Here is a 25,858-nt window from a genome sequence, read left to right as displayed (position 1 = left end):
CCCCCCCCCCACCCACACCCCCTGCCACCCAAAATCTGGGCTTTCCCCCCGACCCCCTCGCACTCCCCGCTGCCCCAGCCCTGGGCTTCTCCCCACTAGTGCTGACTCCACCTGCTTCCCCCTCGCCTCCAGCCGGTCCAGCGCTGGCAGGGTCGGGGTAAGCAGCAGGGCTCCTGGGCCGCGCCTCAGCTCAGGGTCCCTCCAGCTGGGGCTTCCGCCTCCAGGACCGGCCAGGACCTGGGAGGGCAGAGCTGAGGGACCGCCCCGGCAGGGGGCTGAGGAGCCGGGGCAGGGCAGCCCCAGAGGGAGCGGAGCCCCGGAGAGCGGGACATGGGCCCCACATGGCAGCGCCCCGGGCACCAGTCCCCACTATGGCCCCGCTCTGCTGCTGCTCCTGGCCGCCCTGCTGCAGTCCCTGGGTGGCTTGGGCCGCTTTGCCCAGCCCTGGCTGCAGCACTGGGGGGCGGCCACCCTGCAGCACCTGCAGGCAGCTCCCTGCACCCCGCAGGGCGGCCCCCAGCCCAAGTGTCCCATGCTTGGAGCCCGCCCGGCCATAAGGTGCGGGCGCTGCTCCCCGAAGCTAACCGCAGCGGCCCCAGGGCACCCCCCCGTGCAGGACGTGCCGCTGCTGCCAGGGCCGCCCCAAGCGCAAAAAAAAAAAAAAGGCTGGCTGGAATGCCAACCCTGAAAATATGCCGCCCCTGAAAATGTGCCACCCCAAGCACGTGCTTGGTTTGCTGGTGCCTGGAGCCGGCCATGATTGGTAAACAAAGTGGGGTGGTTGTGGGGTGATAACACCTCTTCCCTGTCTTTAGCTTCTATGATCCTAGGTAGTAATGAAAAAATTACTGCCCTACAGCCCCACTAGGAGATAGGGGTATAATCTTAAATATTCCATTTAAACTGGAGTTGGGCTCAAACTGCAAAATGTAGATTTAGATGTGGGTTTAGACAGTGTGCACTCCTATGTTTACCCTTTTTACAAGACTATGATACATTTTGTACAAAGTATGCCTTGTGAGAGACATCATTTGAAAATTCATAATTTGCTGATCATTATTGTCCTGATAAAATATGTGGCAACATATCTAAAGTTATAAGATTCTACTGTATGATATTACTAAGGCTATGTCTACATTGCACAGCTTATAGCAGGAAAGAGGGTGTGAGCAAAAATTCTACATCTTGACAAAGAAACAGCTTGGTGTTCCCATCCACACAGACTTTCTGCTTTCTGAACCTCAGCTGGAGATGATTCTCAAAGAAGGGAAAAAACTATAAGAAGAGAAAGCAGATGCTCCAAATTATCTCTCCTTTTCTCTCTACTCACAGTATCAGCAACACCTGAAGAATAAGGAAACAGCATTGGATTGGGGGAGGTAACCTGACTGAAAGAAATTCAGCCAGTAAAACTGCTGAAATGTGGTAAGAGAGATTTGAATTCATATAGCTTGTTAAGTTAGGCATTAGTTGCATTTTACTTTTATTTTCTTGTAACCCATTCTGACTTTTATGCCTCATTATTTTTAGTCACTTAAATTCTATCTTTCTGTAGTTAATACATTTGTTTTGTTTTATCTAAAGTAGTGTTTGGATTGAAGTGTTTGAGAAACTCCATTTGGGATAACAGGATTTATGCATATCATTTTCCACTGATAAAATGATAGCCTTTATATGAGCTTTTAGAGTAGCAGCCGTGTTAGTCTGTATCCGCAAAAAGAACTCCTGTTCTTCTTTTTATATGAGCTTGTATTGTCCAGGAGACAGCTGGGCAGTACAAGATATACATTCCTGGGGAAAGTCTGGGACTGGGAATTTGCTGATGTTGCTCTATGGTGTAATTTAAGAACAGCTAGCTATAGCATTCATATATTATAACTGGGAGTGACTTACATGCTGGAGGTTGTGTCTGAGCAGACCAGAAGTGGTAGCCCTCACAGCAAAGCAGTGTAAAAGGCACCCCAGGTTGGAGAACTGAGGGCATACAGCTGGTCGTCAGTCCAGATTGTACCCTGGATAATGTTATACCCATCTCTGCTTTAAAGTTAAAAGGGAAGATATTCCAACTCTTTATATGCTCTCAAGTTATCACAGAGCAATGTCAGCATGAGGCATTTTGTATTATCTACCCCCTACTCTGGGGCATGAGCAGCATTATGTTCCTAGAAGTTCCCATGATGTGCAGCTCCTGAAACTGCAGGTTTGGCAGCAGTACCTGAATCAGCCTTGAACAAATCTGGCACTGGAATGTGCAATATCCATTCCAGGCTCAAAAATCATTCTAGTGGTTCAGTCAGGTTACCATAATAGCTAAGATTATAAAATAGTTTTCTATAATATCTTGCTGTTTTCATTTGGTCATAACTTTCCAGAACATTCATCTTTGAGACTGAAATTTTCCATGCCTGGTCTCCACTGGTGAATTATTGTGGAAGGTTTGAGCAAAATCTCTCCAGTCACTTTTATATTATGGGTTCTGGGAAAAAAATATTATTGTGGGTTGGGTTAAACCTCTCTTAAACTGTTGGGTGTGGCCACCACCCCTCATTTAAGGTAGCAGTAAGAGACATCTAAAACATAAGTGATGTGAGTCTGCCCAGGAATTAGAAGTGTGTGAGTGCAGGGCTTTGATTAGTATTGGGTTTTTGTTTGTTGGCAACAGGCAACACCAGGAGAGGCACCACACAAACAGAAGGAGCAAAAAGGTCCAGACACTGCATGGAGTGAGGGAGGTTTTGGGTAAGAGTAGTGGTTGAAAGGTTTGGACCTATGAGTAAAATTATCTCCCGCAGTATGACTTTTTTACTGTGTTCAGGGAAACAGGACTTTATGTATAATGTCTGTGGATAAACAAGATTGCATTAAAAAAACTCTGTATCATCAATTCCTCTTCCTAACTGGAACAACCCACAACACTCCTAATTTAGCTAACTACTGAGGACAAACATTTTTCTCACTATAAACAAATTATAACCACGCTGTTTTGAACAGGACTATGCCAAAAATGGTTGAGCTTAGAATTGAACTGGGTATATTCCTAACTAAAGACTAGAGAGTATTTGCTTGGCTTAGATTTACCAATGGTATATGAGCATTTGAAAACTGCACACTGAATATGCACTTTAAATTCTTTCATTAAATCCACAGGTGTTCAGCTAAGTCCTGATCTTGCAGGCAGGCTGCTATGCTTGTGAAGGTACCCTTTGAAGTCAATTAATTTGGTTCCTATGCAGGGAGGGTAATGACTTTCTTTTTGTGCAAGAGACAAGTTAGGTGAGGTAATAATTTTTATTGGACCAACTTCTATTAGTGAAAAAAGACAAGCTTTTGATCTTCCACAGAGCTTTTCTTCTTATTGTTCAATACACAGTGTATTGTGTTTGTGAGAGCAGGAATGTAGGGCAGTATATGCCAGTAGTTTGCAATTACAGAAAAAAGTTGCTGAAGTTGTAGCAAAAGGACTCTGCATTTGCTTTCTCTAATGCATGGAGGAAAAGAGAAGTGATTTGACTCCAGAAGGAAGGAATGCAAGCACAGGGACCTTACTTTTCATGGGGAGGGAACTGCACTAGCTCTAGGATTTGTTTGTTGTTGAGTTGGAATTGGAGAAGGCAGCTATAGCGGAAGATGAGCCAGGCAGAGGAGGAACAACTCTAAGGTTTGGCTGTCAGGCATAGTTAGGGAGAGAGGAGGAAGTTTCACAGGGAAGGAGAAACAATAGCTTTAGATCTAATAGATGCAGTACTACTTTGCCAGCTGCCACCCTACTACTGACATTTTGCAAACAAGTCCTCTACAGAGGACAGTTCTCTATGCCTCAGTTCCTGTGGAATGGGAATAGTAATATTTCCTTACATCATAGAGTTGTTGTGAGGGAACACAATAATATTTATGATGCACTCAGATACTGTGGTGGTAGAGAACACGCAAGTACCCAGATAGTTAAGATAGATGTTCAGCCCCCCACCCCACCCCCACAAAAGTGCCTACATTTGTCTGCTGTGTGATGTTGCCTCCCTCCTTGTTCGTAGTTTTGAGAAAACATGGGAAAACAAATGCATGGTTCAAAAGTCCCTCAGCTCACCTGTTTTTAAGTAAATGAACCCCAGGGGAAATGGGGTTCGTCACCTTAGAAGGGGGAAATTTGGAGGGAGCCCCTAGTTAAAAGATTAGCACATTTAAAAAAAAATCCCAAGCACTATTGTGACCAGCTGTGTTTTTTGTGCTGGGATTTGAGATGATTGTACTAACTTTAACAGAGGCTGGATTGTCAGTGTCAAAAGGGTGCGACACAGGAGCACATGCTAAGAGACTGGGGTTTATTTCCAGAAGCTCTGGTGCCCCTCTGTATTGTAACTCAGCCCTGCGATGAGACTGGATGCGCAGCATTTGCCTGCTGGACTTTTTAAGGGAACGGTGTGGGGGGCTGAGGGAGGAGTCTCCCCTGGCTGTCAGGCAGGGGGAGTGACTCTGGTTTGTTTGTGAGGGAAGGCAGGTGGCAATGAGAGAGAGAGAAGAGGAGGGGTTTGACCAGGGAGCGGGGAGGGATCGGCACCTGTAGGGCTAGTGTATGGCAGCGGTTAGAGGAAGGGAAAGGAACAGGAACAGCAGGTGGAGGAGGAAGGCAGTGGGGGAAGGGCGGTCAGTTCCCCAGGGGAGGGAACCGCAGAGGGCAGTGGGGCGGAGGAGGAAGGCGGCACAGGTGGGTGTGGGGGAGCGAGGCGGAGCGCTGGGGTGGCCGGGGCCGTCGCGGTGACCCTCGGGGGAAGGCTCCAAGCAGAGGGCGGCGGCGCCATGGCCCGGAGCTGGCGGTGGCTGCAGGGGCTGGTCCTCACCTGGCTCCCCATAGGTGAGTCGGGGGGAGCGGGCTGCAGCCGGGTCTGGCTCAGCGGGAGGCGCGGCCGCACAGGGGCCCGCCCCGAGTCCTCTGGGCCCCTTAGAAAGGGGCTGCGCCATGTCCAAGAAGGGCCCCGGGAGGGGGGCGGCGGCGGCTCGTTAGCGGAGCCCTCCCCGGCCGCGGGGTCTCTGATTTCCCCCCACCCCCAAAGTACTTGGACTCTTGCTCCCCCCCTTTCCTGGAGCAGTTCTAGGGCAGGGGTCTCCTCCCTGGGGGCCCTGCTCCCCTCCGGGCTGGGGTTCATGCAGCCCTGGAGAAGGGAAAGCTGGGCTCTTCCCCAGCTGAGCTGGGCAACCACATGGGGGGTGAGGGGAGAGAGGAAGATGCTGGGGCTCAGTGACTAGCCTGGGTGCTTTGCCATCTACATGCCCCCTGCAAGCAGGCAGCAGCCTTGTCCCTAAAATCCCTTGTGGTGGGAGGGGGGTGAGTTCCCCGGGAGAAGGGGTGAATGGGGCTGGGCTGCTTTGCAGCCTCCCTTGTGGTTTCACAAAGGGTGACAGTGCTGTAAAGATGGCCAGACATCCAGGAAAAAGAGGCTTCAACAGGCAGGGCTCTTTTGAGAAATCACTGCTCCCAGCCTTCCTGCTGGCTGGACGTATTGACTGTAGCATTCTTGGTGGGTTGCTGGACAGTCACTGGGTGATTCAAAGATGGCCTCATGATCTTAACAAAGATCCTGTATTCAGAGGGAGCCAGTGTACAGAGCAAAATACGGAGTTGTGTGCACTCATTGATTGTCTTGTCTGAGAGAGACACTGCTATATGATTGGGATGTTCCCCTGGTATTATCTGGACCAGTGATCTGCTCCTTGGATTGTGCAACCGAATGACACTAGCCAGTGTCTCTGGCCCCAGACAAAACCCTAGGAATCTCCGTCTTGCAGTGTCCGGTTATGCCGGCTGGACACTGCAAGCTTATCTGAGTTTGTCAATTTAACAAAGAAATTGATATGTACCAGGCTTGTTATCCCAAGGGGAGTCTCTGACATGCTTCAAACCAAACAGATTTATTAACTATAAAGATAGATTTTAAGTGATAGGCAAAAAGTCAGAGTGGTTACCAAAAGACAACAGAAGAAGAGATGAGATCAGACCTTTGGGAAGAAAGGGTGTTCATTGTGACCATCTCCAACCTATCTGAAAGGAATGAATGAAGCCTTCTTAGGGCTTGTACACACTAGCACTTACACCTCTACTCCGATATAACATGACCCGATATAACATGAATTTGGATATAACGTGGTAAAGCAGCACTCGGGGGCTGCGCACTCCGGTGGATCAAAGCAAGTTCGATATAATGCGGTTTCACCTATAATGCGGTAAGATTTTTTTGGTTCCCGAGAACAACGTTGTATTGGGGTAAAGGTGTACTTTGATATAACTTAAGTTGCTCAGGGGTGTGGAAAAGCCACACACCCACCGAACAACATAAGTTAAGCTGACTTAAGCGCCAGAGTGGACAGCGCTATGTCAGTGGAAGAACCTTTCTTGCCAACATAGGTACCACTCAGGGAGGTGGAATAATTATGCTGATGGGAGAACTGTCTCCCATTGGCGTAGAGCATCTACGCTAGCAGCGCAACAATGGCACAGCTACATCGGTACTGCTGTAGCAATTATAGTGTAGACTAGCCCATCAACCCCTAGTAGTTCTTGTGGGTGAACTAGTAGTATCCTGTGGCTAACTCTCTGTTGAAATCAGCCAGTACTTCTATCAATATCAGCATGGACATTTGGCCTGGGTATATGGCTGTAAGGAGATGGATCAACCAGTGCAATCATTGCTGTCTCCCTGCCATATCCACCTCCGAAGCCTGACTAGGACTGATACAGAATTTTCATAGAGGTCAGATGCTGCTGGAAGTGGTGTGGCATTAACTTCCCAGTAACTTTAGCTAGGATGAAAAGTTATAGACAGGGAGTTAGTCTGCAAGTTCATTTGTGCCCAGTAATGGCTTCTTGAAAATGACCTAAACCAGGGGGAGGCAATCTATGGCATGCGTGCGAAAGGTGGCCCACGAGCTGATTTTCAGTGGCACTCACACTGCCCGGGTCCTGGCCACCGGTCCAGGGTGCTCTGCATTTTAATTTAATTTTAAACAAAGCTTCTTAAACATTTAAAAAACCTTATTTACTTTACATACAACTATAGTTTAGTTATATATTGTAGATTTATAGAAAGAGACCTTCTAAAAACGTTAAAATGTATTACTGGCACGCGAAACCTTAAATTAGAGTAATTAAATGAAGACTCCGCAAACCACTTCTGAAAGGTTGCCGACCCCAACCTAAATTATCACATATTTTAGGGTGACAGTTTCCCCTCTTGGAGGTAAACGCTGATTAACTTGGTCAGAATTAAGACCAAGTGTTCTTCATTTGATTTCACCAGTCATCAAGGGCAGTGCCATTTCACCAATGAATATGAGATCTGAGGCTTCAGTATCTAAAAATCTAGCAAGTGTTCAGTCTGATGCTCTCTTCCAGGCAGGGAGAGAAAGCAACTCCAATACCCTATTCACTGGCCTATAAAGTCAAGGGATTCTTTATCTAGCTCTGCAACTAACTGTGTAACCTTTGAATCTGTTAACTCAATGTTTCAGAAGTGCAGAGCACTTGCAAGTCCTATTTATTTCCATGGGAACTTCTTGCATCTTTGAAAACCAGGCTACTTACCTTTGTGCTTCAGTATCCCCCTCTGTAAAATGGAGGTAATGACATTGACCCATCTTTGTAAAGAGCTTCGAGGTCCACAGATAAAATGCACTATATGAATTCTAGGTACTATTTTATTCCTGCCTGAGAGACACTGTTAGAAATAGTTTATGGGAATGGGATGCTGTGTTGCTTTGATTTGAACTTTAAAGGAGATATGCCCCTGAGCCTCTAAGGGACTAATCAGCTCAAGATTTTGCCAGGTGTAGCAATGTCTTCGCTGCCCAAAAGACTGGGAGATGGGTTTACAGTGAGAACATCGGCAGTATGGGATTATGGAGGAGCTCTTCAAAGATGCAATGGAAGTTAGATTGCTAGCTCACAATGATTTTCTGCTGGAGTTAGGGCAGTTAGGTACCTTTGCCTTTGAAAAACTCTCCCTAAACCCATTTCATCCCACCCTTGCCACATATCCTGTGTGGGCTACTCTCCCCTTCAGCAGTGTTCGTATTGGGTTATCTAAAGGTGCTGGTGATATCTTTGTGGTTATTAATGAAAAGCACACCCTTTTGTGTTATCTTATTTACCCTTGATAAGGGAATGCTGGGGTGTGACTGAGCTAATGTACTGTTTATTGAAACCTTTAAAAATGTACTCAGTAGATGTAGTTGTTTGGGATGTAAAATGCCACAGACTAGTAAGGATTAGCTATATGGATGAAATGAATGAGATGAGGAAAGTCAAAATTATACCCTATTAAAAAGAAGTGCTGTGAATTGTTCTGAACTGATAAGTGGGCTGCCTTTATTAACTTTCCTGTTGCAGTGAAGTATGGCAGTATCATCCTTTTATATCCCATTTAGTGCCAGATATTATTGGGGCAAATAGCTTAGAATGATTAAAAAAATTGATGTTTATATGAATGTGTAGAACCACAGATGGTATGCTCATTAGGCAAACAAGTCTAAGGCCATGCTAATTTACGTCTGCATATAGCAACCACAGTAATTACATCGCTTGTGCATAGCTACACTTTGCTCCTTGTGTCGGTGGTGCATGTCCTCACCAGGAGCACTTGCATTGATTGTACTGTCGGCATGGGGCATTGTCGGACAGCTCCTGAAAGCCAGTAAAATGCGGACTCTACACTGACATTGCATTGACGTAACTACATTGACCTTGACTCTATGCCTCTTGTGGACATGGAGTTATTAAGTTGGCTTAGGGGGGCAGTTACGTTGGCGGGAGCCAGATTTCAGTGTAGACATTTACATAGTTAGGTCGACGTAGGTTGATGCAGGGCAGCTTAACTATAGTGTAGACCAGGCCTAAGAGCTCCTACTTGTGCTTCAGGACACAGTGTGGAGACAGGACTAGATGCCTCTTGAGGTCCCTTCTACTCCTATATTTCTATGATTCTGTGGTTACTATGCTGGCTCAGGATGACATTTTCTTCCCATGGAATAATGATGCATAGAAATACTTTTTTAGGATGCATATTGCATTCTTTGTAGCAATCGGTCCTGGCCATTGTCTGACAGGAAACCAGACTAGATGGACTAATGTGTATGCTATGGGTCAGAGATGAGGACTGGGAATTAGAACCTCTGAGTTCTTATCCTGGCTTTGCTACTGACTCTCTGTGTGACCCTGGGCAAGTTTCCTTATCTGTAAAATACTTTACTTGAAGGATTTTGAGCCTTCCCTTAGTGTAGCACTTGTGAAAGGCTAGGAGTGAAAGTTGCTATAGAAGGGCAAGGTGGCGGTGCTGCTACTGCCGAATGGCAGCTCTTACACAACATCCATTCCCACTGGCTGGTGCCTCTTGTGTTCTCTCCTGCAGGCTGCCTCTCCCTGCTTGTGATAGTGCAGGATATTGAGCGATACACCACCTTATTTGCTTCTGTGATCCTCAAGTGTGACTACAGCACTTCAGCACAACTGCAGGATGTAGTGGTGACATGGCGCTTCAAATCCTTCTGCAAGGACCCCATCTTTGACTACTACTCTGCCTGTGAGTGCTCTACTCCCCCTCCCTGGGAAGCCTCTACAATGGGGAGGAAGGAGGGAGACTCATTACGGGGAGGGCAAGCCTTTGACCCTCTGTTGCCCGCAAACCAAACAGTATGGTGGCATTTCCTGCAGGCTCTGGGCTGGGGAAACTTGTGGCAGGGATTGTCCCTGAGGGGAGTGAAAGATTTAATATTCCATCTCCTATAGAAGTTCTAGCCAATAGCAGCCCATCCTCCTCCTCCTCCTCATCACATCATCACTGGTGTGCATGGAACCCCGAGCTCTGCCTTTGTGTGATCAGAAGCGAAGGCCCTGCAAGCAGTGACAATGGGCAGCAAACAGACTTTATAGCTGAGATCTCCTGCCTCCATGGGGTCAGGAATGAAGGTCCGCATGGTCACAGCTGGCCGGCAGTGACCAGGTATTATAATTTAAGGGGATTGGAGGAAATGGAGCAAACGCCTACTTTTGGGGGGCATGAGCCATAGTGTACTAGTGCCTGTGATGGCCTCTCTTGATTAAGTATCTTGTGTGTGGTCCTTTGGACTGACTTTACGGACATGCAGAACAGCAAACCTTTAACATCCACTCTCCTCCTCCTCCCCTCGATGTGATTACAAGGGAATACCTGTTAGGGCTTAAAGAGGATTAAGGTTGGTGATTGTATGTATATCTGATTTACCTCCCTTCCATATGCCTCCCCAAGTTTCAGCTCACCAGACACCTGGAAATTGAGGATTATGCTGCTAGCTTGCTCTCGGGAATAAATCACATTCCCCCTCATCCTCTAATAATTCCACTGGATCCACTGTCCATCTCCGGATACTATATTCCATTAGTGCCTACAACGTGCTAGACTCGTTCTGTGTATGTGGACACACATACACAGAAAGACACAGTCCTTTTCCCCATTCACAAGACAAGCATCATGGAAAAGTTGAGGAAAAGGGAGCCAATCCGTACAACTCTATTCACCTCAAAACTCTATTTAAGAAGCAAATTTATTTTTTAAATGGTTGAGATTTAGGTTCCGCTTGTCCCATGGACTGCATATCTCTGGTCACCTCGTGGTTCCCTCTACACACTGAGAACTGGTCTCCTTTCTGCTCCTCTCGTCCATCTTCATTACTGTGGCAGCAAGAGCCTTCTCCTCTGCAGCTTCTGCATTCTCAAAGTCTCTCCGCCTCATTCACTTTCTACCTCCGTAAACGATTTTGTCCTCCCTGTTTTGCAGTATGCTTTGTCTTAAAGACTCAACACACTTTACTTTGTATAATCACATATTCACTCACACCCAGATACTGACAAATTGTGTGGTTAATCCCTTGTAAGGGACTCCCTACCCTTTCTGAGGTGATAGCATTTGGGGTTTCAGATCAGGGCTTGACTCAAATCCTTGCTGTCATCTAAGTTGTGTTTAATGGCTTATTTGTAGCCTACCAGGCTGGGTTAGCTCTTGGCCAGGACCCATCCAATGACTGTAATGACAACCAGCGGGTGGTGCGCATCGTCATTCAGAGACGTGGACAGAACGAGCCTGTGCTAGGCATAGAGTACAGACAGCGCAAGATCACCATCCAGAACCGTAAGTGACCACTGGGGAGGAAAAAGGACATGAATCCAATAACGATCCAACATTCTGCCTGCCCCCGCTTCACAAAACATGAATCTGGTCAACTCTATCTGTGACTTACAGACACTATGAGCAAGGCCTGCAGCCAGATTCCTGTGAATGTCACCACTGGAGGATGTTTACAGTTCCACAAGCTAAAGCTGAGATAAGGGCACTTGGATTTCATGCTCTCACACAACCTGAGCACCACAGGGGTTAGGAAGGAATTCTGCACCATATGTGGCAAGTGACCAGGTGCATTATATGGAGTTCACTTTCCTCTGAAGCAAGGTAGTAGCTACAGCCAGACTTGGGTTACTGGACTTGATGGAATGATGTGGTGTGATCAGGGGGCGGGATACCAGACTTAATGCATCTGACCTGATGTGGACAGGAGGTGTGATATTGGATTCAATCTGATATGATAAATCCTAGGGATATTTTTCTTATTGTGCAATAACATGCTTTGATGTGGCTGACTGATTTTTCCTCTGGAAAAATAATAGGCTGACTCCTTATTAGGAGGATAGAAAGAAATGAAAGATAGAGGGGTGTGTACAGTGTAAAGGTTTCATCGTTTTTTGCAGAGGACAGGGTGATGTAGTGTACTATTTGTAAGTAAGTCTACCTTCCAGTGGCTGAGCCCACAAAAGGGATAAGGGACCTGCTGCTGCAACTGACAGAGGGAGCTCTTGGTTAGCTCAAGTGGCAGTCCTGTATATTTTGCTGATGGAAAAACCAGGGGTCTAGCTTCCCAAGAGAGGAAGGGGGGGTGGTGCAGCACCTGTCTGTGATCAGTAGCACAGGAATTTGTTACACTAGGGTCTGAGAGCAGTGCCAGTCCCAAAGTGCCCTCTAGTCACTGTGTGTTTTTCTTCCCTAGGGGCAGACCTTGTGATCAATGAGGTGATGTGGTGGGACCATGGAGTCTACTACTGTGCTGTTGAGTCTCCAGGAGACACTGCAGGCGACCCAGACAAAGAGGTTAAGCTCGTTGTTCTGCGTAAGTGCTAGCACTCTGTTTTTCCACCCACCTGTAAATCTCTCCTGCCATTCTCTTTTCTCTCTCACCTCAAAGTCTCTGAGAGGTGCTCAGTATCTACCTGCAGCAACATACAATCGGGATCTCTTAATTCCTCTCCTCCTCCTCCCCCTTAGATTGGCTCACGGTGATCTTCATCGTTCTTGGTGCTCTCCTCCTCCTCATACTGATCGGGGTGTGCTGGTGCCAGTGCTGCCCCCAACACTGCTGCTGCCATGTCCGCTGTGCCTGCTGCCCAACCCGCTGCTGCTGCAATGAGGAAGGTGAGGCAAAAATGGGCATGTATATCCAACGTACTATAGCATCCACAGATACGGAACATGTCTCGTATCACTCAATGTATGGGGAAAGCAGGGCTTTTTAGTAGCAAGCTAGCCTGTGACATTTCTCTGGCTAATGTTACCCTCAGAACAACATTTATAAAATGAGAGATTGGAGTCTAGAAAACATGGTCCCCATCCCCTCCCTCCCTCGCTCTCTGTCCCAGGTCCAAAGGAAGCAACCCCGATCTCGGATCTCTCTCCTCCCCCCTTCCACCATTTTCCTCACATGGCTAGCTCAGTGTCATTTCTTCCCTATCCCACTGCAGTTCTTCTACTGCAGCAGCTGAGGTAGGCAGGGACTGTCTTGTCCCAGGAGTCATGGTAGAGACCCTGTCCTTAGGTTCATTGACAGAGCTACAATCCTTAAAGTGTGGTTCTGCTCCAAAAAGTAGCTTTATAAAAGCTGAATTTTTGTGTCACTATGGCTAGCTCTAAACTGCTACAGTTTACAACTAAGGCCAGATTATCCCATCTCTGGGCCTTAGACAAACAGACACTTCTGCTTGAGTGTGGAGGGGAGGCCCTGGGGCGGGAGGGGTCGTGTGTTTGGAGAGCAAGCCCTCATGTTGTGGGTTTGACCTCCCACACTACCACCTGAAGCATGGCTCCTGTCCCACAGGGCAGGGTCTGGATCCCTGCTCCAGGCATTGCAACCTGGCACAGGGGGTTGCAGCACCATGTAGGTTTGGTCCAGGTTGGGCTGCAGAGGGTGGCCAGGGGCAGGGGTCAACTTTTTTTGTTTGCTCCTCCTTCTTCTTTCTCTGATTCCTCGATTGTAATTTGTGCTCTTCTCCAGTCCTCTCCATTCTTCTGCACTTTTCCCTCGACTGCATGCTGGGATTTATGTGAGTAGAAACCCTCCAAGCAATTCTTCCTTTTCTGCCTCTTTTCAGAGGTCCTTACAGCTGTTGCTCTGCTCCATTGCTCCCTGACCCAATTCCTTTTGGTCTTTTATTATTATTAAGCATCCAGAAAGCTACTTGTCTCCTTCCAAAGCAAACAAAGAATGGGATGCTAGAGGCATCTCAAAATAAGTTCCTGGGATAACAGGACGTTATATGGAAAAACGGACTGTCCCATTACAGGCAGAAGAACACAGCTCTTTAGACAGACATCCCCACACATACAGTATCTTTATTCGCTTAGGCCACTAGAGGGCAGCCCACACCATCTGAAGCAAGAAAAGCTGCCACTGATGTCCAGGTAAAGGTTAAGGACCTGGATTTTTGAATCTCTTAGGATATGTCTAAAATGCACACCAGTGGCGTGTAGGGTACCTGTAGCTACATGCCACAGTGTAAACAGGTTGCAGCCACACTGGGGTGTGTAACCACATGTCAGTGAAAAGCTATGGCAGAGGGGAGCTGCCAGAGCTTTTCCCTGCTGACTCCTCACAGCCACAGCCTTTCCCTTTGGTGAGAAAAGGCTCCTACTAAAAGTCCCGGTGTAGACATGGGAGGTACTGCTTGGGCATGTAGAGAGTCATATTCAGGGCTGGTTCCAGGCACCAGCGAAGGAAGCAGGTGCCTGGGGCGGCCAATAAAAAGGGGCGGCACTCCGTCCATTCTTGGGGCAGCACGTCGAGGTCTTCGGCGGTAATTCGGTGGCAGGTCCTTCATTCCCTCTCCTCCTCTGAGCTGCCGCGGATGTGCCGCCGAAATCAGGTCTGTCTTTTTTTCCTTCGCTGCCGCAATACACAAAGAACAAACAGGTGTTTTCACTCTAAGTGAGTTGTTAGATTAAGGCAAAATGAAGAAATTCCCTGCCCCAGAGAGCTTACTCTGCCCTACGCTGGTGAGGACAGAAGAGACACAATTATTTGTGTGTGGACTCACTTCTTATGGGTGTCCATAGAAGAGGCAAGTCTTCAGGAGGGACTTGCATGGGGAGTGTGTGGTGGTTGGCAAACAGATATGGGGGGAGCATTCCACATATCGGAGGCAGTATGGAGTGGGAGAAGGTGAAAAGAATTTTGAGGCTGGCATCTTTGATGGTGCACAGGAGTTGGAGTGGCAGGGGGAATACAATGAGAGGAAAGATCAGTGGAGTAGACCAGAGCCAAGTTTGTAGCACTTTCAGCGTGAGAACAAGAAGTTTAAATTTGGGAGGGGAGAAATTCAAAGTTGGGGATGACATGGTCAAACTAGTGAGCAAGGAAGATATTTTTAGCAGCGATACTGTGCATCGATTGGAAGGGTACAATACTGTACAGGTGTTGGATCAGCCAGAGAGAAAGAGGTTGGTGTAATCCAGACAGGAGCTGGACAGAGCAGGATAGAGTGCCTTCGCTCTGAGCACAGAGGAAGGGATGGCTTTGGAGATTGTGACGGGGTTGGGACTCACCACCTGGCGCCTCCTACTGGTTGTCTCTGGGAATTAGCTCTGTCCAGCAGAGCGCCCCCTCCTGGTGGTGTCCCATCTGTCATCTCGCCCTCAGTAGCAGGGTAGTGTGGCCCAACAGCCAGAGGCATAGGGGGACCCGGGCCCTCCCTCTCCACCAGGTCCCAACCCAGGGCTCTCCTAATGGCAGGCTTCCCCTTGCTGTTGGCTCGGCGGGGATCCGGCCACAGCACACCAGGCTCTTACACGGCTTGTCCCTAAAGTTCCCCTGGGTCACTTCCTACCTTCAATGTCATGGTCTCCTCCGGAGACATGGGTTCCGATCCATCCCCCTCCAGCGGGTCCTCCGTCTGGGATGCAGGGTGCGGGCTGGCTAGGCTGGCTCCTGGAGCGTGGGCTGTCCCTCCTCAGGAGCTGGCTGTGTGTGTCCTTCTCCTCCGGTGGTCAGCCCCAACTGAGCAGCTTTGCAGGCTTTTATACCTAGCCTCCAGTTGGAGCATGCCCAGCAGGGCTTCCGGGCGGGGCTTCCTCTGCCAGGAAGGAAGGGTTAACCCCTGCTGCGCCAGTGCGGAGCCGCTCTGCCCTGTCACAGAGATACATTGTAGAAGATGAAACGGAAATGATTTGGACAGTCTGCGTGGATGGAGCAAAAGAGAGCAAGGAGTTTACTGTGACTCCCCATCATCAAACCAGCCATAATTCTGGGCAAAAATGAGGTTGGAAGTGTTGTCAGCAATGATGGGGAATGGAGAAGTTAAAGAGGGATTAAGAGGAAGAAGGAAGTAAAGTGCCTCTCTCACTGTGTGCAAATCTCCATCTTGGACTGCTTCACAACCCTGCCCCTAGTGAAAAAACAGGTGGACCTTTTACATTAAAAGGTGCAGTACATAACAGAACCATACCTCACAAGGGAACTCTTTCCCATCTGCCTTAGATGGTTTTGCACCCCAGCAGAATTCCTCTGTTTCCATTTCTAGCAACTGCTCTAGACCTTCTCTTCTTTCCTGGGTCATGCTCATTACGCTGGATCCTCTCTGGCTCTGTTTCAACTTTGCCCCAAGCCAAAGAGAGCCCTTCATGTGGGTGATCTCCAGTAATTCTCTTTTGCTCATGCCCACATGCTGCCATATACCAAGCAAAGTTTGTATAAAGAGCGCTGGGCAGGTAGTGTCCCTGAGCAGAGATGCTGTAACTGTGTCTCTTCTTGCCTAGCCCTGGAACGACATCGGTTCATGAAGCAGGCTCGGACACTTATGCCATGGATGACACACCATCCGTTCTACGTGGGAGGTGACAGGAACTCCCAACTCTCTTCTTACCAACTGAACCCATTGCTGCAAAAAGGTGAGCCCTTGGGTATCCGTGCAGGGAAAGTAAGGCAGGCACTTGAGTCTGGTAACTCCTTGGGGTCTAGTAACTTGGCTGTGCTTCCTCAGCCACAGTGGTGATGAGATGTTCCTACCATGACTCAGTTATATTGTACTGTGGGGTAAGAGGGGATCCAGTCTCTCTGCCCTGGAGAGGGTGCTACAGGGGTTATGCTGTTCATAGTCAACTCCTTATAGTCAAAACTGACACAAAATGAGTAGAAGGCTATTTATTTATGCTGCCACCAGTCTGTATAAATGATTGAGGACAAACGGTCCTCAATACCTCTATTACATCTAACAAAGAAACAAGGGAGGATTCACGTTGAACTTAATTCTTCCCTGTTATTGGTTCCTTATGTCCATTTCCAGGCCCTCTCGTCTCCTACCCACTCCCCCTCCCCCTCAAAAAAGTAGTCAAAGTTGTAAATGAGTATCAATAACTTAAGGAAAAAGTTAAGACTGTTGTACAGAGATGAAGATTAGCAAACCAGAGTAGGATTTCTTATAGGAAAACTTTAAAAACGCAAACACTGGAAAATAAGGAAATGCAGCATGATGTTTTACCAAACAACTTTAACTCTGCCCTTGTTCGCCATCAACTTGAAACAAGTTTTGTAATACTGTCCTGACAGCTGCACAGCATGCTTCTTCAGATTTAGCTCCTGTGATTTCAGGACATATTATAAACTGCTTATATGCTTATTGCTGGAAGACCTCCTAACCGGTGATCTCTTACAACTAACTGTCGGAGAAAAACAGAGTTCTCACTATTTGTTTAGGTATAGCAAGTCAGATGCTTTATTAATTCTCACAATTGCGCAGAGGGAGAGAGCTAAGCAGGTCTCTCAACAGGTAAACAATTACAGCAAGCATTTATACCTTTTGTTACAGACAATAATGAGCAACAGTTGCATTTTGTTTATACATAGGCCATCTTGATATCTCATTTCCTCACTTGTTTTGACTCTTGCCAACATACAATATTTTCTATACCTTATCTACACAAGGTCTTCTACACCTTATCTATACCAGGTCATAATGACTTCTTACACAGTTCTTTCTCACCCGCCTCACACAATCCTCGCTTCTACAAATCTCGCGTTATCAGGGTTACAGTTAGCCTGACTCTTGCTAATGAACTGTCATGTATTGCATCCCCTTCCTCTGCTTCCACAACACTGATCTTGCCCACCATGCTTCTGTGCATGCTCTCTTTGTACAGCCAGCCAGTTAACTCCTATAGCTGCTCACATCTTAAGCCCCATTTTCCTGGCCAAACTGTACATCTTGGCTTTGTCTACATGGCTGGGGGAGGTCGATCTAAGTTACGCAACTTCAGCTATGTGAATAACATAGCTGAAGTCGACGTACTTAGATCTACTTACTGTGGGGTACACGCTATGCGATGTCGACTGGTGATGCTCTCCCGTCAACCCCCCTTGTGCTTCTCGTTCAGGTAGAGTACAGGAGTCGATGGGAGAGCAATCTGTGGTTGATTTGGCGGGTCTTCACTAGACCTGCTAAATCGACCGCCGATGGATCAATCGCCGCGCGTCGATCCCCTGGTAAGTGTAGACAAGGCATTATACTCATTCTGTCTGTAAGTAAATGAGTTTGAGACTGAGCCACCAAGGCTGGCATGATTTAAGATGTGGTACTCTGACACTTATCTATGACACATGTCTGTTAGGAAAGTTCGTGCTGGCAGAGGACGGGCAGAGTTAAGATTGTTTGGAATACCATAAGTCTGTGTATTTTCGTACTTCTCGACACTGTTGCTCTTAAGTTTTCCCTTATATTACAGTTCATTAGTTTACTACTCTTTATGCTAATCTTCATAGTACTTGTTTTTCTTCATAGTATTAAGGTCACAAATATGAATCAACTCCAGCTTCACAAAGTTTTTTTGCATGTGAATTTACACTTGGCTTTTGACGAAGTTGGCAGGGAAATGAACTGGTGTCCCAGCCACACAGAACAGTTTGTTCTTTTTCAAGCAGATAAATTAGAAGAATACCTCCTGAACTGACATTCCTGGTTTGCTGGATGACCCTGTGACTTATCACCTCTAAGTTCCCCAAAACACGCCAGCCTATTACTAGCTTGGCTTCGGTCCTTGCTGCATGTGGTGTGGGGGCTGGATGGCTTTGCAGGGGCCCCTTTGCCTAACAGGCAGAGAGGGGAGAAGGTATCCGGTAGCTTAGTTGGGCTCCTTTTTGACTCAGGAGAATCAATTTGCTCATTAGCAGGGAGGGAGATGTCTCCTTATTGCCTCCCCCTGACTGCTGCTCTCCCTGGTCTCCTATCCTTAGATGTCTCTCTGCAGAGCAGCCTCCCACTGGTGCATTCACAGGGCCAGCTGCCCCCCAAAAACAACATCCTGGACTATCTGGAGTCTGAGATCCAGAACCTCAACCTATCCCAGCCCCTGCTACCCTCCCACCACTTTGGGGCCAACCAGCATCCCAGCGTGCTTTCCTCCCTGAGCTCGGAGGTTGTGGAGCGCAGGGTAATCCAGCTGCCTCCCATCACTGAGCTCATCCCATCCTCTCAGAGGAGCAGTAACTTGTCACACCTGCAGCGAGCTGGCCATGCCGCAGGACCCTGGGGCTCCACAATAGAGGATGAGAGGGAGGACTGGAGAAGACGCCAGCCCTTGGATGGAGATTCTCACTCCAGCTTCGATCGGGAATCCTGGGACAAGGGACGAGACCAGCCGCCTCAGAGGCAGGGGGAGGGCAGCTATGATGGCAGGCACCGGAGTTCCAGGCGGGATGTTTCGCCCATGCGCCGGCCAGACCGCAGTAGGTATGGTGACATCTTCTACCCTCAGGAGGCTAGGGAGCGCTCGGGCCGCCGCTTCGACCTCAGGGAGCAGCCTTTGGAGAGGCAAAAGTATCAACGCTCCAATAGAAAAGGCAGCAGTTCGGAGCAGCGGGAGCGGCAGCATCGCAGCTACTCTCCTCCGGCACGGCGAGAGTCGTGGAGCTCGGCAGAAGAGCATGATCGCTTCCAGGGGAACAATAGGCAACGCCACCGTCGCTCCCCAGGCTGGCCAGAAGACAAGCCGCCCAGTTACCGCTCACTGGAAATCATCCCAGCTAAGGACAGCAGACACAGAAGCAGCGTGGGACAGCAGTCGGTGAGTCAGAGTCCCTGACTGCTCTCTGATGAGAACGGTTAGCCCCTCTGTGTGTGGGAGAATGGGTGTCAAATGCATGCTGGAGTCTGATGCATGTCAAGGCAGGGGTTAGGTGCAAAACGTCCCACACAGCTTGGTTGAGGGAGGTGCTGAATTCTCCCACATTGCGTGCTCACACAGCATAGTTATGGTGTGTCAGGGTAGGAGGGGTATCAAATTGTTCCTCTGACGCACAGCCTTGGGAAGGGGTGTCTGTCGCCCCAGGGCACAGGGGTGTTGGGTTTTTTTTTAATTTTGATTAGTTCCATTTTTTAAAAATTTCAATTGGCATGTTACTTCTATAAGTCTCTGCTATTTAAGAAAATTAACAATAATTTTGTAAGGAGCAAAATATACCTTTATAAATACCTGTATCTAATATGGCCAAAACATTCAGACTTGAGCACCTAAAGTTAGGCACCTAAGTCCATATTTAGGTTCCTAAACTAGTGGCCCGATTTTCAGAGGTGCTGAGCAGTTAGTGCCAATTCTACTGCACATACCTGGACTGAGAACTGAACTTGCTTCACATTGAACAGGGATTAGCTGAGAACAATTTTTGGGAGCTATCAACCTGAGGCAGTATTTAAACTGGCAATGCAGGGGCAAAAGGCTTCATATCCAATTCCCAACCTTATCCAGCCCACCCCCTGTATCCCCTGACTTTTTTTTTTTTTTTTTTTTTTTTTAATACATCCCAATTTTTAGGAGGTGTGGGGAAACAAGTGACCTCCAAGTCTCTCAGATGTAGGATCTTAAAACAGAGGACTCTTGTCAAAGGGGTCATGCCCCACAGCAATGTGGTATTCCCCTCCTCTCTCCCCTCTCCTGTCAGAGCTACAAAGATAGGTTTCTCTAAGGGAAACCTGGGTCCAGTTCGAACTCTGTTGCTGGTACAAAGGTCCTTGCTGCTTTGCTACAGAGTGGGGTAGGGAGACATGCTTTCTATGTTATCCCCACACTTGTGATTCTCTTTTTTTATTTTTTCCTGCAGGAAAAAGGAAGTTCCCGCAGTGGGAAAAGTATGGTCATTTAACACCATGGTGGAAGGACCGAAACTCCCAGTGGTTCTGCTTTGGGGCTCCCTTTTGCCCTCCCAGTGTGTAATTTGGGACGGCTATTTCTGACTGCAGGAGACCTGCAACAACTGGATAAAATAAAATGTAGTGGAGACCAGTGATGAATCTGTGCGAAGGGGGCCAGGAGTTCAGTGGCTTTATAACATCTGAAAACCTTCTTATTCCTTCCTTACTCTAGAGACTTTGGTTTCAAACAGACCCTGATTGTGGAACATGGTCCCTTTGAGAGTAGAGCTTCTGGTGACACTGAACAAATAGTATGTCCTCCCTCTCTGACTTCGAATATCTCCAAATGTTGTGCATGTGGCCCTGAGATTCAGCACCAAACATTAGAGTGTTCACTGTGACTAACAAGTGGTTGTTTCCTTTTGCCTCAGTGAGTTTCTGTCGTACAGCCCTAGATGAAACAGTCAAGCAAACAATACTGTGCAGTAAAGGAAGCGTCAGAATGCTACGTGCACACGCGGATCTACATGCACTCTCTACAAGAGCGCACAGCAACTTCTGTGCTTGGAAAAACGCCTCAAAATTGCCAATTCCAGTTTATATTGACACATACCTTAATAAGGACATGGAGAGGCTCTGCCTGGCCATTTGACCCAGACTCTAGTGTATTCATGAGTTCAAAGTACTAATCTACAAGGTTCTGTTATCATAGGTTGATGCTGTTTTCGGGGGCTGAGCTATGGGTAACTGCCATCTTGGCAACAGTGGCCTGATTTTCAAAGTTACCAAGCTCATGCTCGTTTTAAGTCAGTGGGAGCTTGGTGATACCCTATCACCTCCAAAAATGATGACCTCTGTAGGTATTTTTTTTTAAGGAATCAACCCTTTCCAGAACATCTCACGTGCTCTGCTTTCCTTCTTGGCCTCTGTCCTCCTGAGGTGCTTATGGGGAAAATGGGCTCTAGAAGACAAGTCTTGTCCCCTGCTTTGCTATTGCCCTCCTAACATGCTATTAGGGAGCTGATCTTTACCCTGAACATTGCATTTTTCCTAAACTTGTTGCTCAACAGATCTGTGGTTTGGTTACTATTGGATTAAGGTGCCTGCCTATAAATTACCCTGTAACTAAAAGCAAAGAGAGAATTTCCTTTGGAAACCAATTGCAATAGGCAGAATAGCAGGTCAGTCTGTTTTTTCTTGGCTGTGTTGCAAAAACGAGACAAAAGAATCCTTTTCTCTGGATGTTGAGATAAGAGCCTTCTGATCACCATGGTAAAGCTGCTTTCTAAAGGCACTTTGTGAACTGCTGACAGTAGGGTTCAGCTCTTTGTGTGGAGCTTTGGGAATGGCTTGTATATTATTTTGTAATTCGCAACACCTAAAGGTTGGTCAAGACCTATTCTTACTTCATCCAGTCCATTTCCCAGTTGGCACAGGATTGCTCTCTACAGGACATTTTAAAATTAAAACTGTCAGTGGAGTGCCTGCCACTTCCTTTGGGAAACTAGCTTACAGGAGTGATTTTGAAAATGACCCTTTCTTGCACTCTTGTGGGGAACCTCTCTCTGGAATTCATATAAAGTGCTTTTTCTCCCTCCCTGGGGCTGTGTGTAGGCCAGATAAAAGAACTCCTGGATAGCACTGGTGCAAGTATCAATGGAGTGGTGTTGCCACACTAGGTGTGTTCTTTGTGTTTGTGGTTTTTCCCTTTGCTCACACTTCGGCAGTACTACAACATCATGGTAGCAGTGCTTTCTCTGGGTGTACTGTCCCACAGTTCCCAGCTCTGCTGCCTGAAGCAGTGGCTGCGAGTGGATTCTGAAAGGCTGTCTGGTAACCTACGGCCACTGTGAAAGGAGTCAAATTCCCACAATTCCCTGGGAACTAGTGCCATTTCTTAGTTCTTCTCTCAAACTGAGGGCGAAGGATGAACATCCAGCTCCCTCTTATTGTTCTATAAGAGGTTTTTTTTTCTGGATTATCCTGAAAGAGTTGGAGACCAATGCCAACAGCTGATGGAACATCTTATGTAATCACCATCATCTTGGCCAGCACAGCAGGGATTGAAACAGGGACTATTAGAGCTAAAAGCTTGAGATCAAGAACCAGGCTGTACTGCAGGAGACTAACAAACTCACCTCTTCTCTGGATTGGGGGATGTATCACTTGTATGGACGACTACGTCACCCGTGCCCCACACCTGGAATAGCTGGCTCCATACAGAACTTGAGGATGATGCTCCCAGGTCTCGTATTGTGTCTGGGTCTGTTCCACGGCTGCACATCTGTGGAATCAAGTTCATCTGGAGACCTGTGAGGGACACGGCAGGGACTGCCTAATTTTATGTTAGAGAAGAATTTTCTGTATTTCCATTGTGAGCTAGCCCTGACATTGCAGCAACCAGAATGTAAGGATGAGGGCTCCATTCCCCATGGAAAAGAGAGACAATTGCTCTGTGGAATCCGGCTCCCTTGGATGGATCTGTGAAAATTTTTATTTAAAGATGAGATTTTAATGATATGTTGGTGGTAGTGGTACTTGTGTAATTCTGATGGTTTTAATACATTTCTCTCTGTGTGTGGTTGGCTAATGATTTTGTATTAGTTAAGAAGAGTTGGTGGACAACTGAATTGATATTAAAGAATAGCATTGTTGCCCCTTCTTCCCGCATCAGTATCCCATTCTGAGGGTACGTCTACACTTAAACCACTACAGTGGCCCAGCTGGAACACTGCGGTGTTGCCGCTGTCTACACTGCGTCAGGAGGGTTCTCTCATTGGCATAGGTAATCCACCTCCCCAACAAGTCTTTTGTCAACCTAGCACTGTCTACACTGGGGAGTAAGTCAGCACAGCTATGTCGCTCAGGGATATGGATTTTTCACACCCCTTAAAGCTGTAGCTATGCCTTTGTAAGTTCCCCATCTAGACCAGTCCTGGTACTCAGCAGTGCCCCTCTGCAGAAGCAGATGTCTGGGGCTGAGCAGGTTGACTTCCCAGGGAGGAAAAATCAATAATACGGATTCTGGATATATTCAGTGTAACTTGCTTTATCTACATGCACCCTAATTCTGAAATGAGATGATCAAACAGCTTCTCTTCTTCCTACTCTCTCAGCCCAGAGCAGTGCCCGGCTCCCAAGGAGCAACTGCACCCCATGAACTGATTCTAATAAGAGCCCAAGGCACATAGTAAACTGCTTTTTGCGCAGCTGCTTCTTTCCCCCAAAGCTGCCTCTACACACAGTCTTCTATAACCCCAGCCTAACACAGCATGTCTTCCCAAGAGGCAAAACTTGTTCACATGCTAAGGGCTTTCCTAAACTGAAAAGTTGCATCAGCATAACTACGTCTCTCAGGAGTGTGAAAAATCCACACTCCTGAGAGTCATAGTTAAGATGACCTAAACCTTGCTGTAGACAGCTAGGACAACAAAATTCTTCTGTTTACCTAGCTGTCTACAGCAAGGTTTAGGTCATCTTAACTATGTCTCTCAGGAGTGTGGATTTTTCACACTCCTATCTACCTCTCCGAGAGGGAGTAGCTTACCTAGACTTGAGCAATGCGAGAATCCCTTCTATTGCTGTAGTAAGTGTCCACACTCAAGCACTACAGTCATGCAGCTGTGTTGTAGTAGCATTTTAAGTGTAGACGTAGTCTGTGGAAAAAGAACATGAAGGTTACATGTAACTATGTGCTATTTGGTGATGACTGCCAGAACTGTATGATTGTATTACTGACACAGCTTGGGGCTTTTGGCCTAACACCGAGAAAGTGAGCTCTCTTCTTCCCTTTCCCTACCAGCTCTGTAGTAGAGATGAAGAAATTATTTATTTGTGAATAGTTCATTCATTCTGGTTTTGACAATGTTTGGGCCCCTATTTTTCACTTTTTGATAACATTCACATGAGCTAAATTCTGCTTCTATGTATGTTTTTGGGACAACTAATTTCAAACCTGTAGCTGAAACATTTAATTTTGTGATTAAATGGTGGACAGTAGTAGTTTAGATTATCCAGTCGGGGACTGGAAACAATACTATGTGGTTTAGATAACAAAACATGCAGTTCAAATAATAAATACTCATACTTGCACAAAATGGAGTCCGAGAAATCCACAGACTGCAGTTTGTTTGCACAAAAAGTTTCAAATAATTACAAAGAGCAAACAACTTCATAAGTCAATGAGCTTGTGTATAGGAGGTGAACTGTATAAATTCATTTCCAGTTGCTGATTCAGTTCTAGTCTCTGTGGATCGTGTTGCACAGTCAAAGGAATATCCCTTGCACACAAGAAAATTCCTGTATCAATAGAGATGAAGTGGGTACAAAGTGATTCTGCTGTAACGAGACTCTTTCTTGTGGGTAATGAGTATGCGTGAACCTCCCATTGCAAGCTCTCCTGGCCTGCAGGGCAGGCAGATATTGATCCTGGCAACTGCTTTCCACTCATTGCTATAGAGCCATGAGTGGTATAAAATCTTCTGTTCTCACTGAACAAGAATGGACCCATGTGCCTGGCTCTCTTATGCATTTGCAGAGCTCCTAACACTGCAGTAGGTAGGCACCATTCCAGGACTGGAGGCCGAGAGGCTGCTTTTTGTGTAACTGCTGAGTTGTTCAAGCAAAGTAAACAATCACATAGACTGTTGGCAATCGCGCAACCCATAACCAAGAGTGCAAAAAGGCCCAGGAACAATCTTACAGCTTGTCTTTACTGCAGAGCTCACTCAGCTCAAGTGAGAGGGCCACACAGCAAAATAACCCTCAAACAGCACAGAGTGTTTGTGTTAGCAGTACAGTGTAGCTATGTCTCGATTGCATTATTAGACCCAGCAGCACTTGAGCTTCTACCTACACCTCCAAGGGACCAGCTAACTTGAGTTTAATGCACCAGTTAACCTGAGGTAGAGATTTTTGCACGTGCGTGGGAGTCAAGTTAGGGGCAACATTCAAATTATCTTGAGCTAATGCTGCAGTGAAGACAAGCCCTTTTGTAGTTCTGCATCTCGTTTAATCTCTACAATGTGCCTTGTACTATTTTTCTACAATGTCATTCCACTGTGCCAGCTGTACAATGAAAAGCCAGATGGTAACGGATGTTTGTATGTTTTGGTTTTTGAGTGATTGTCAAATGTATAATTAAAATAAATGAGAACTTCTAGCCATTTGTATCTGTGGTCTGTCCTTCCTACTTAGACCAAGAAATGTAATCAAGTGCTTAAAGCAGAAGAAACGGAATCAGAAAATCTTTGTTCCTAGAACTAGCTGCTTGGACCATGTTCTCTCCTTCCCCCTGGAAAATTTTGACTTTTTGTCAAAATGAGAAAAATCAGGGGGTTGGTCAGAATTTTTCAGTTTTCAAATGAAAAATTGAAATTTTTCAAGGAAAGCAGACACTTA

At 46.9% G+C, this 25,858-nt stretch overlaps 1 protein-coding gene across 1 annotated transcript; it reads left to right on the top strand.

The window, feature by feature from the left end:
• Window positions 1–4,441: 4,441 nt before the first annotated feature.
• On the top strand, window positions 4,442–25,858 carry ILDR1 (immunoglobulin like domain containing receptor 1). Its single transcript, XM_034789293.1, has 8 exons — window positions 4,442–4,849; window positions 9,396–9,566; window positions 11,001–11,150; window positions 12,061–12,180; window positions 12,336–12,482; window positions 16,095–16,226; window positions 18,565–19,394; window positions 20,428–25,858. The coding sequence occupies exons 1-8, from the start codon at window positions 4,795–4,797 to the stop codon at window positions 20,467–20,469; spliced, it is 1,647 nt and encodes a 548-aa protein (XP_034645184.1). The 5' UTR covers window positions 4,442–4,794; the 3' UTR covers window positions 20,470–25,858.

This window comes from Trachemys scripta, chromosome 1, assembly GCF_013100865.1.
Source record: "Trachemys scripta elegans isolate TJP31775 chromosome 1, CAS_Tse_1.0, whole genome shotgun sequence".
Classification (NCBI taxonomy): Eukaryota; Metazoa; Chordata; order Testudines; family Emydidae; genus Trachemys; species Trachemys scripta.
This window is presented reverse-complemented; position numbering and strand designations above follow the sequence as displayed.

Bases quoted from the DNA above. Each gene is read 5' to 3' on its own strand.
- ILDR1 (XM_034789293.1), top strand. From the start codon at position 4,795: ATGGCCCGGAGCTGGCGGTGGCTGCAGGGGCTGGTCCTCACCTGGCTC. The intron at 11,151-12,060 runs GTAAGTGACCAC...TTTCTTCCCTAG, and splicing joins CAAGATCACCATCCAGAACC to GGGCAGACCTTGTGATCAAT. The intron at 12,483-16,094 runs GTGAGGCAAAAA...CTTCTTGCCTAG, and splicing joins CTGCTGCTGCAATGAGGAAG to CCCTGGAACGACATCGGTTC.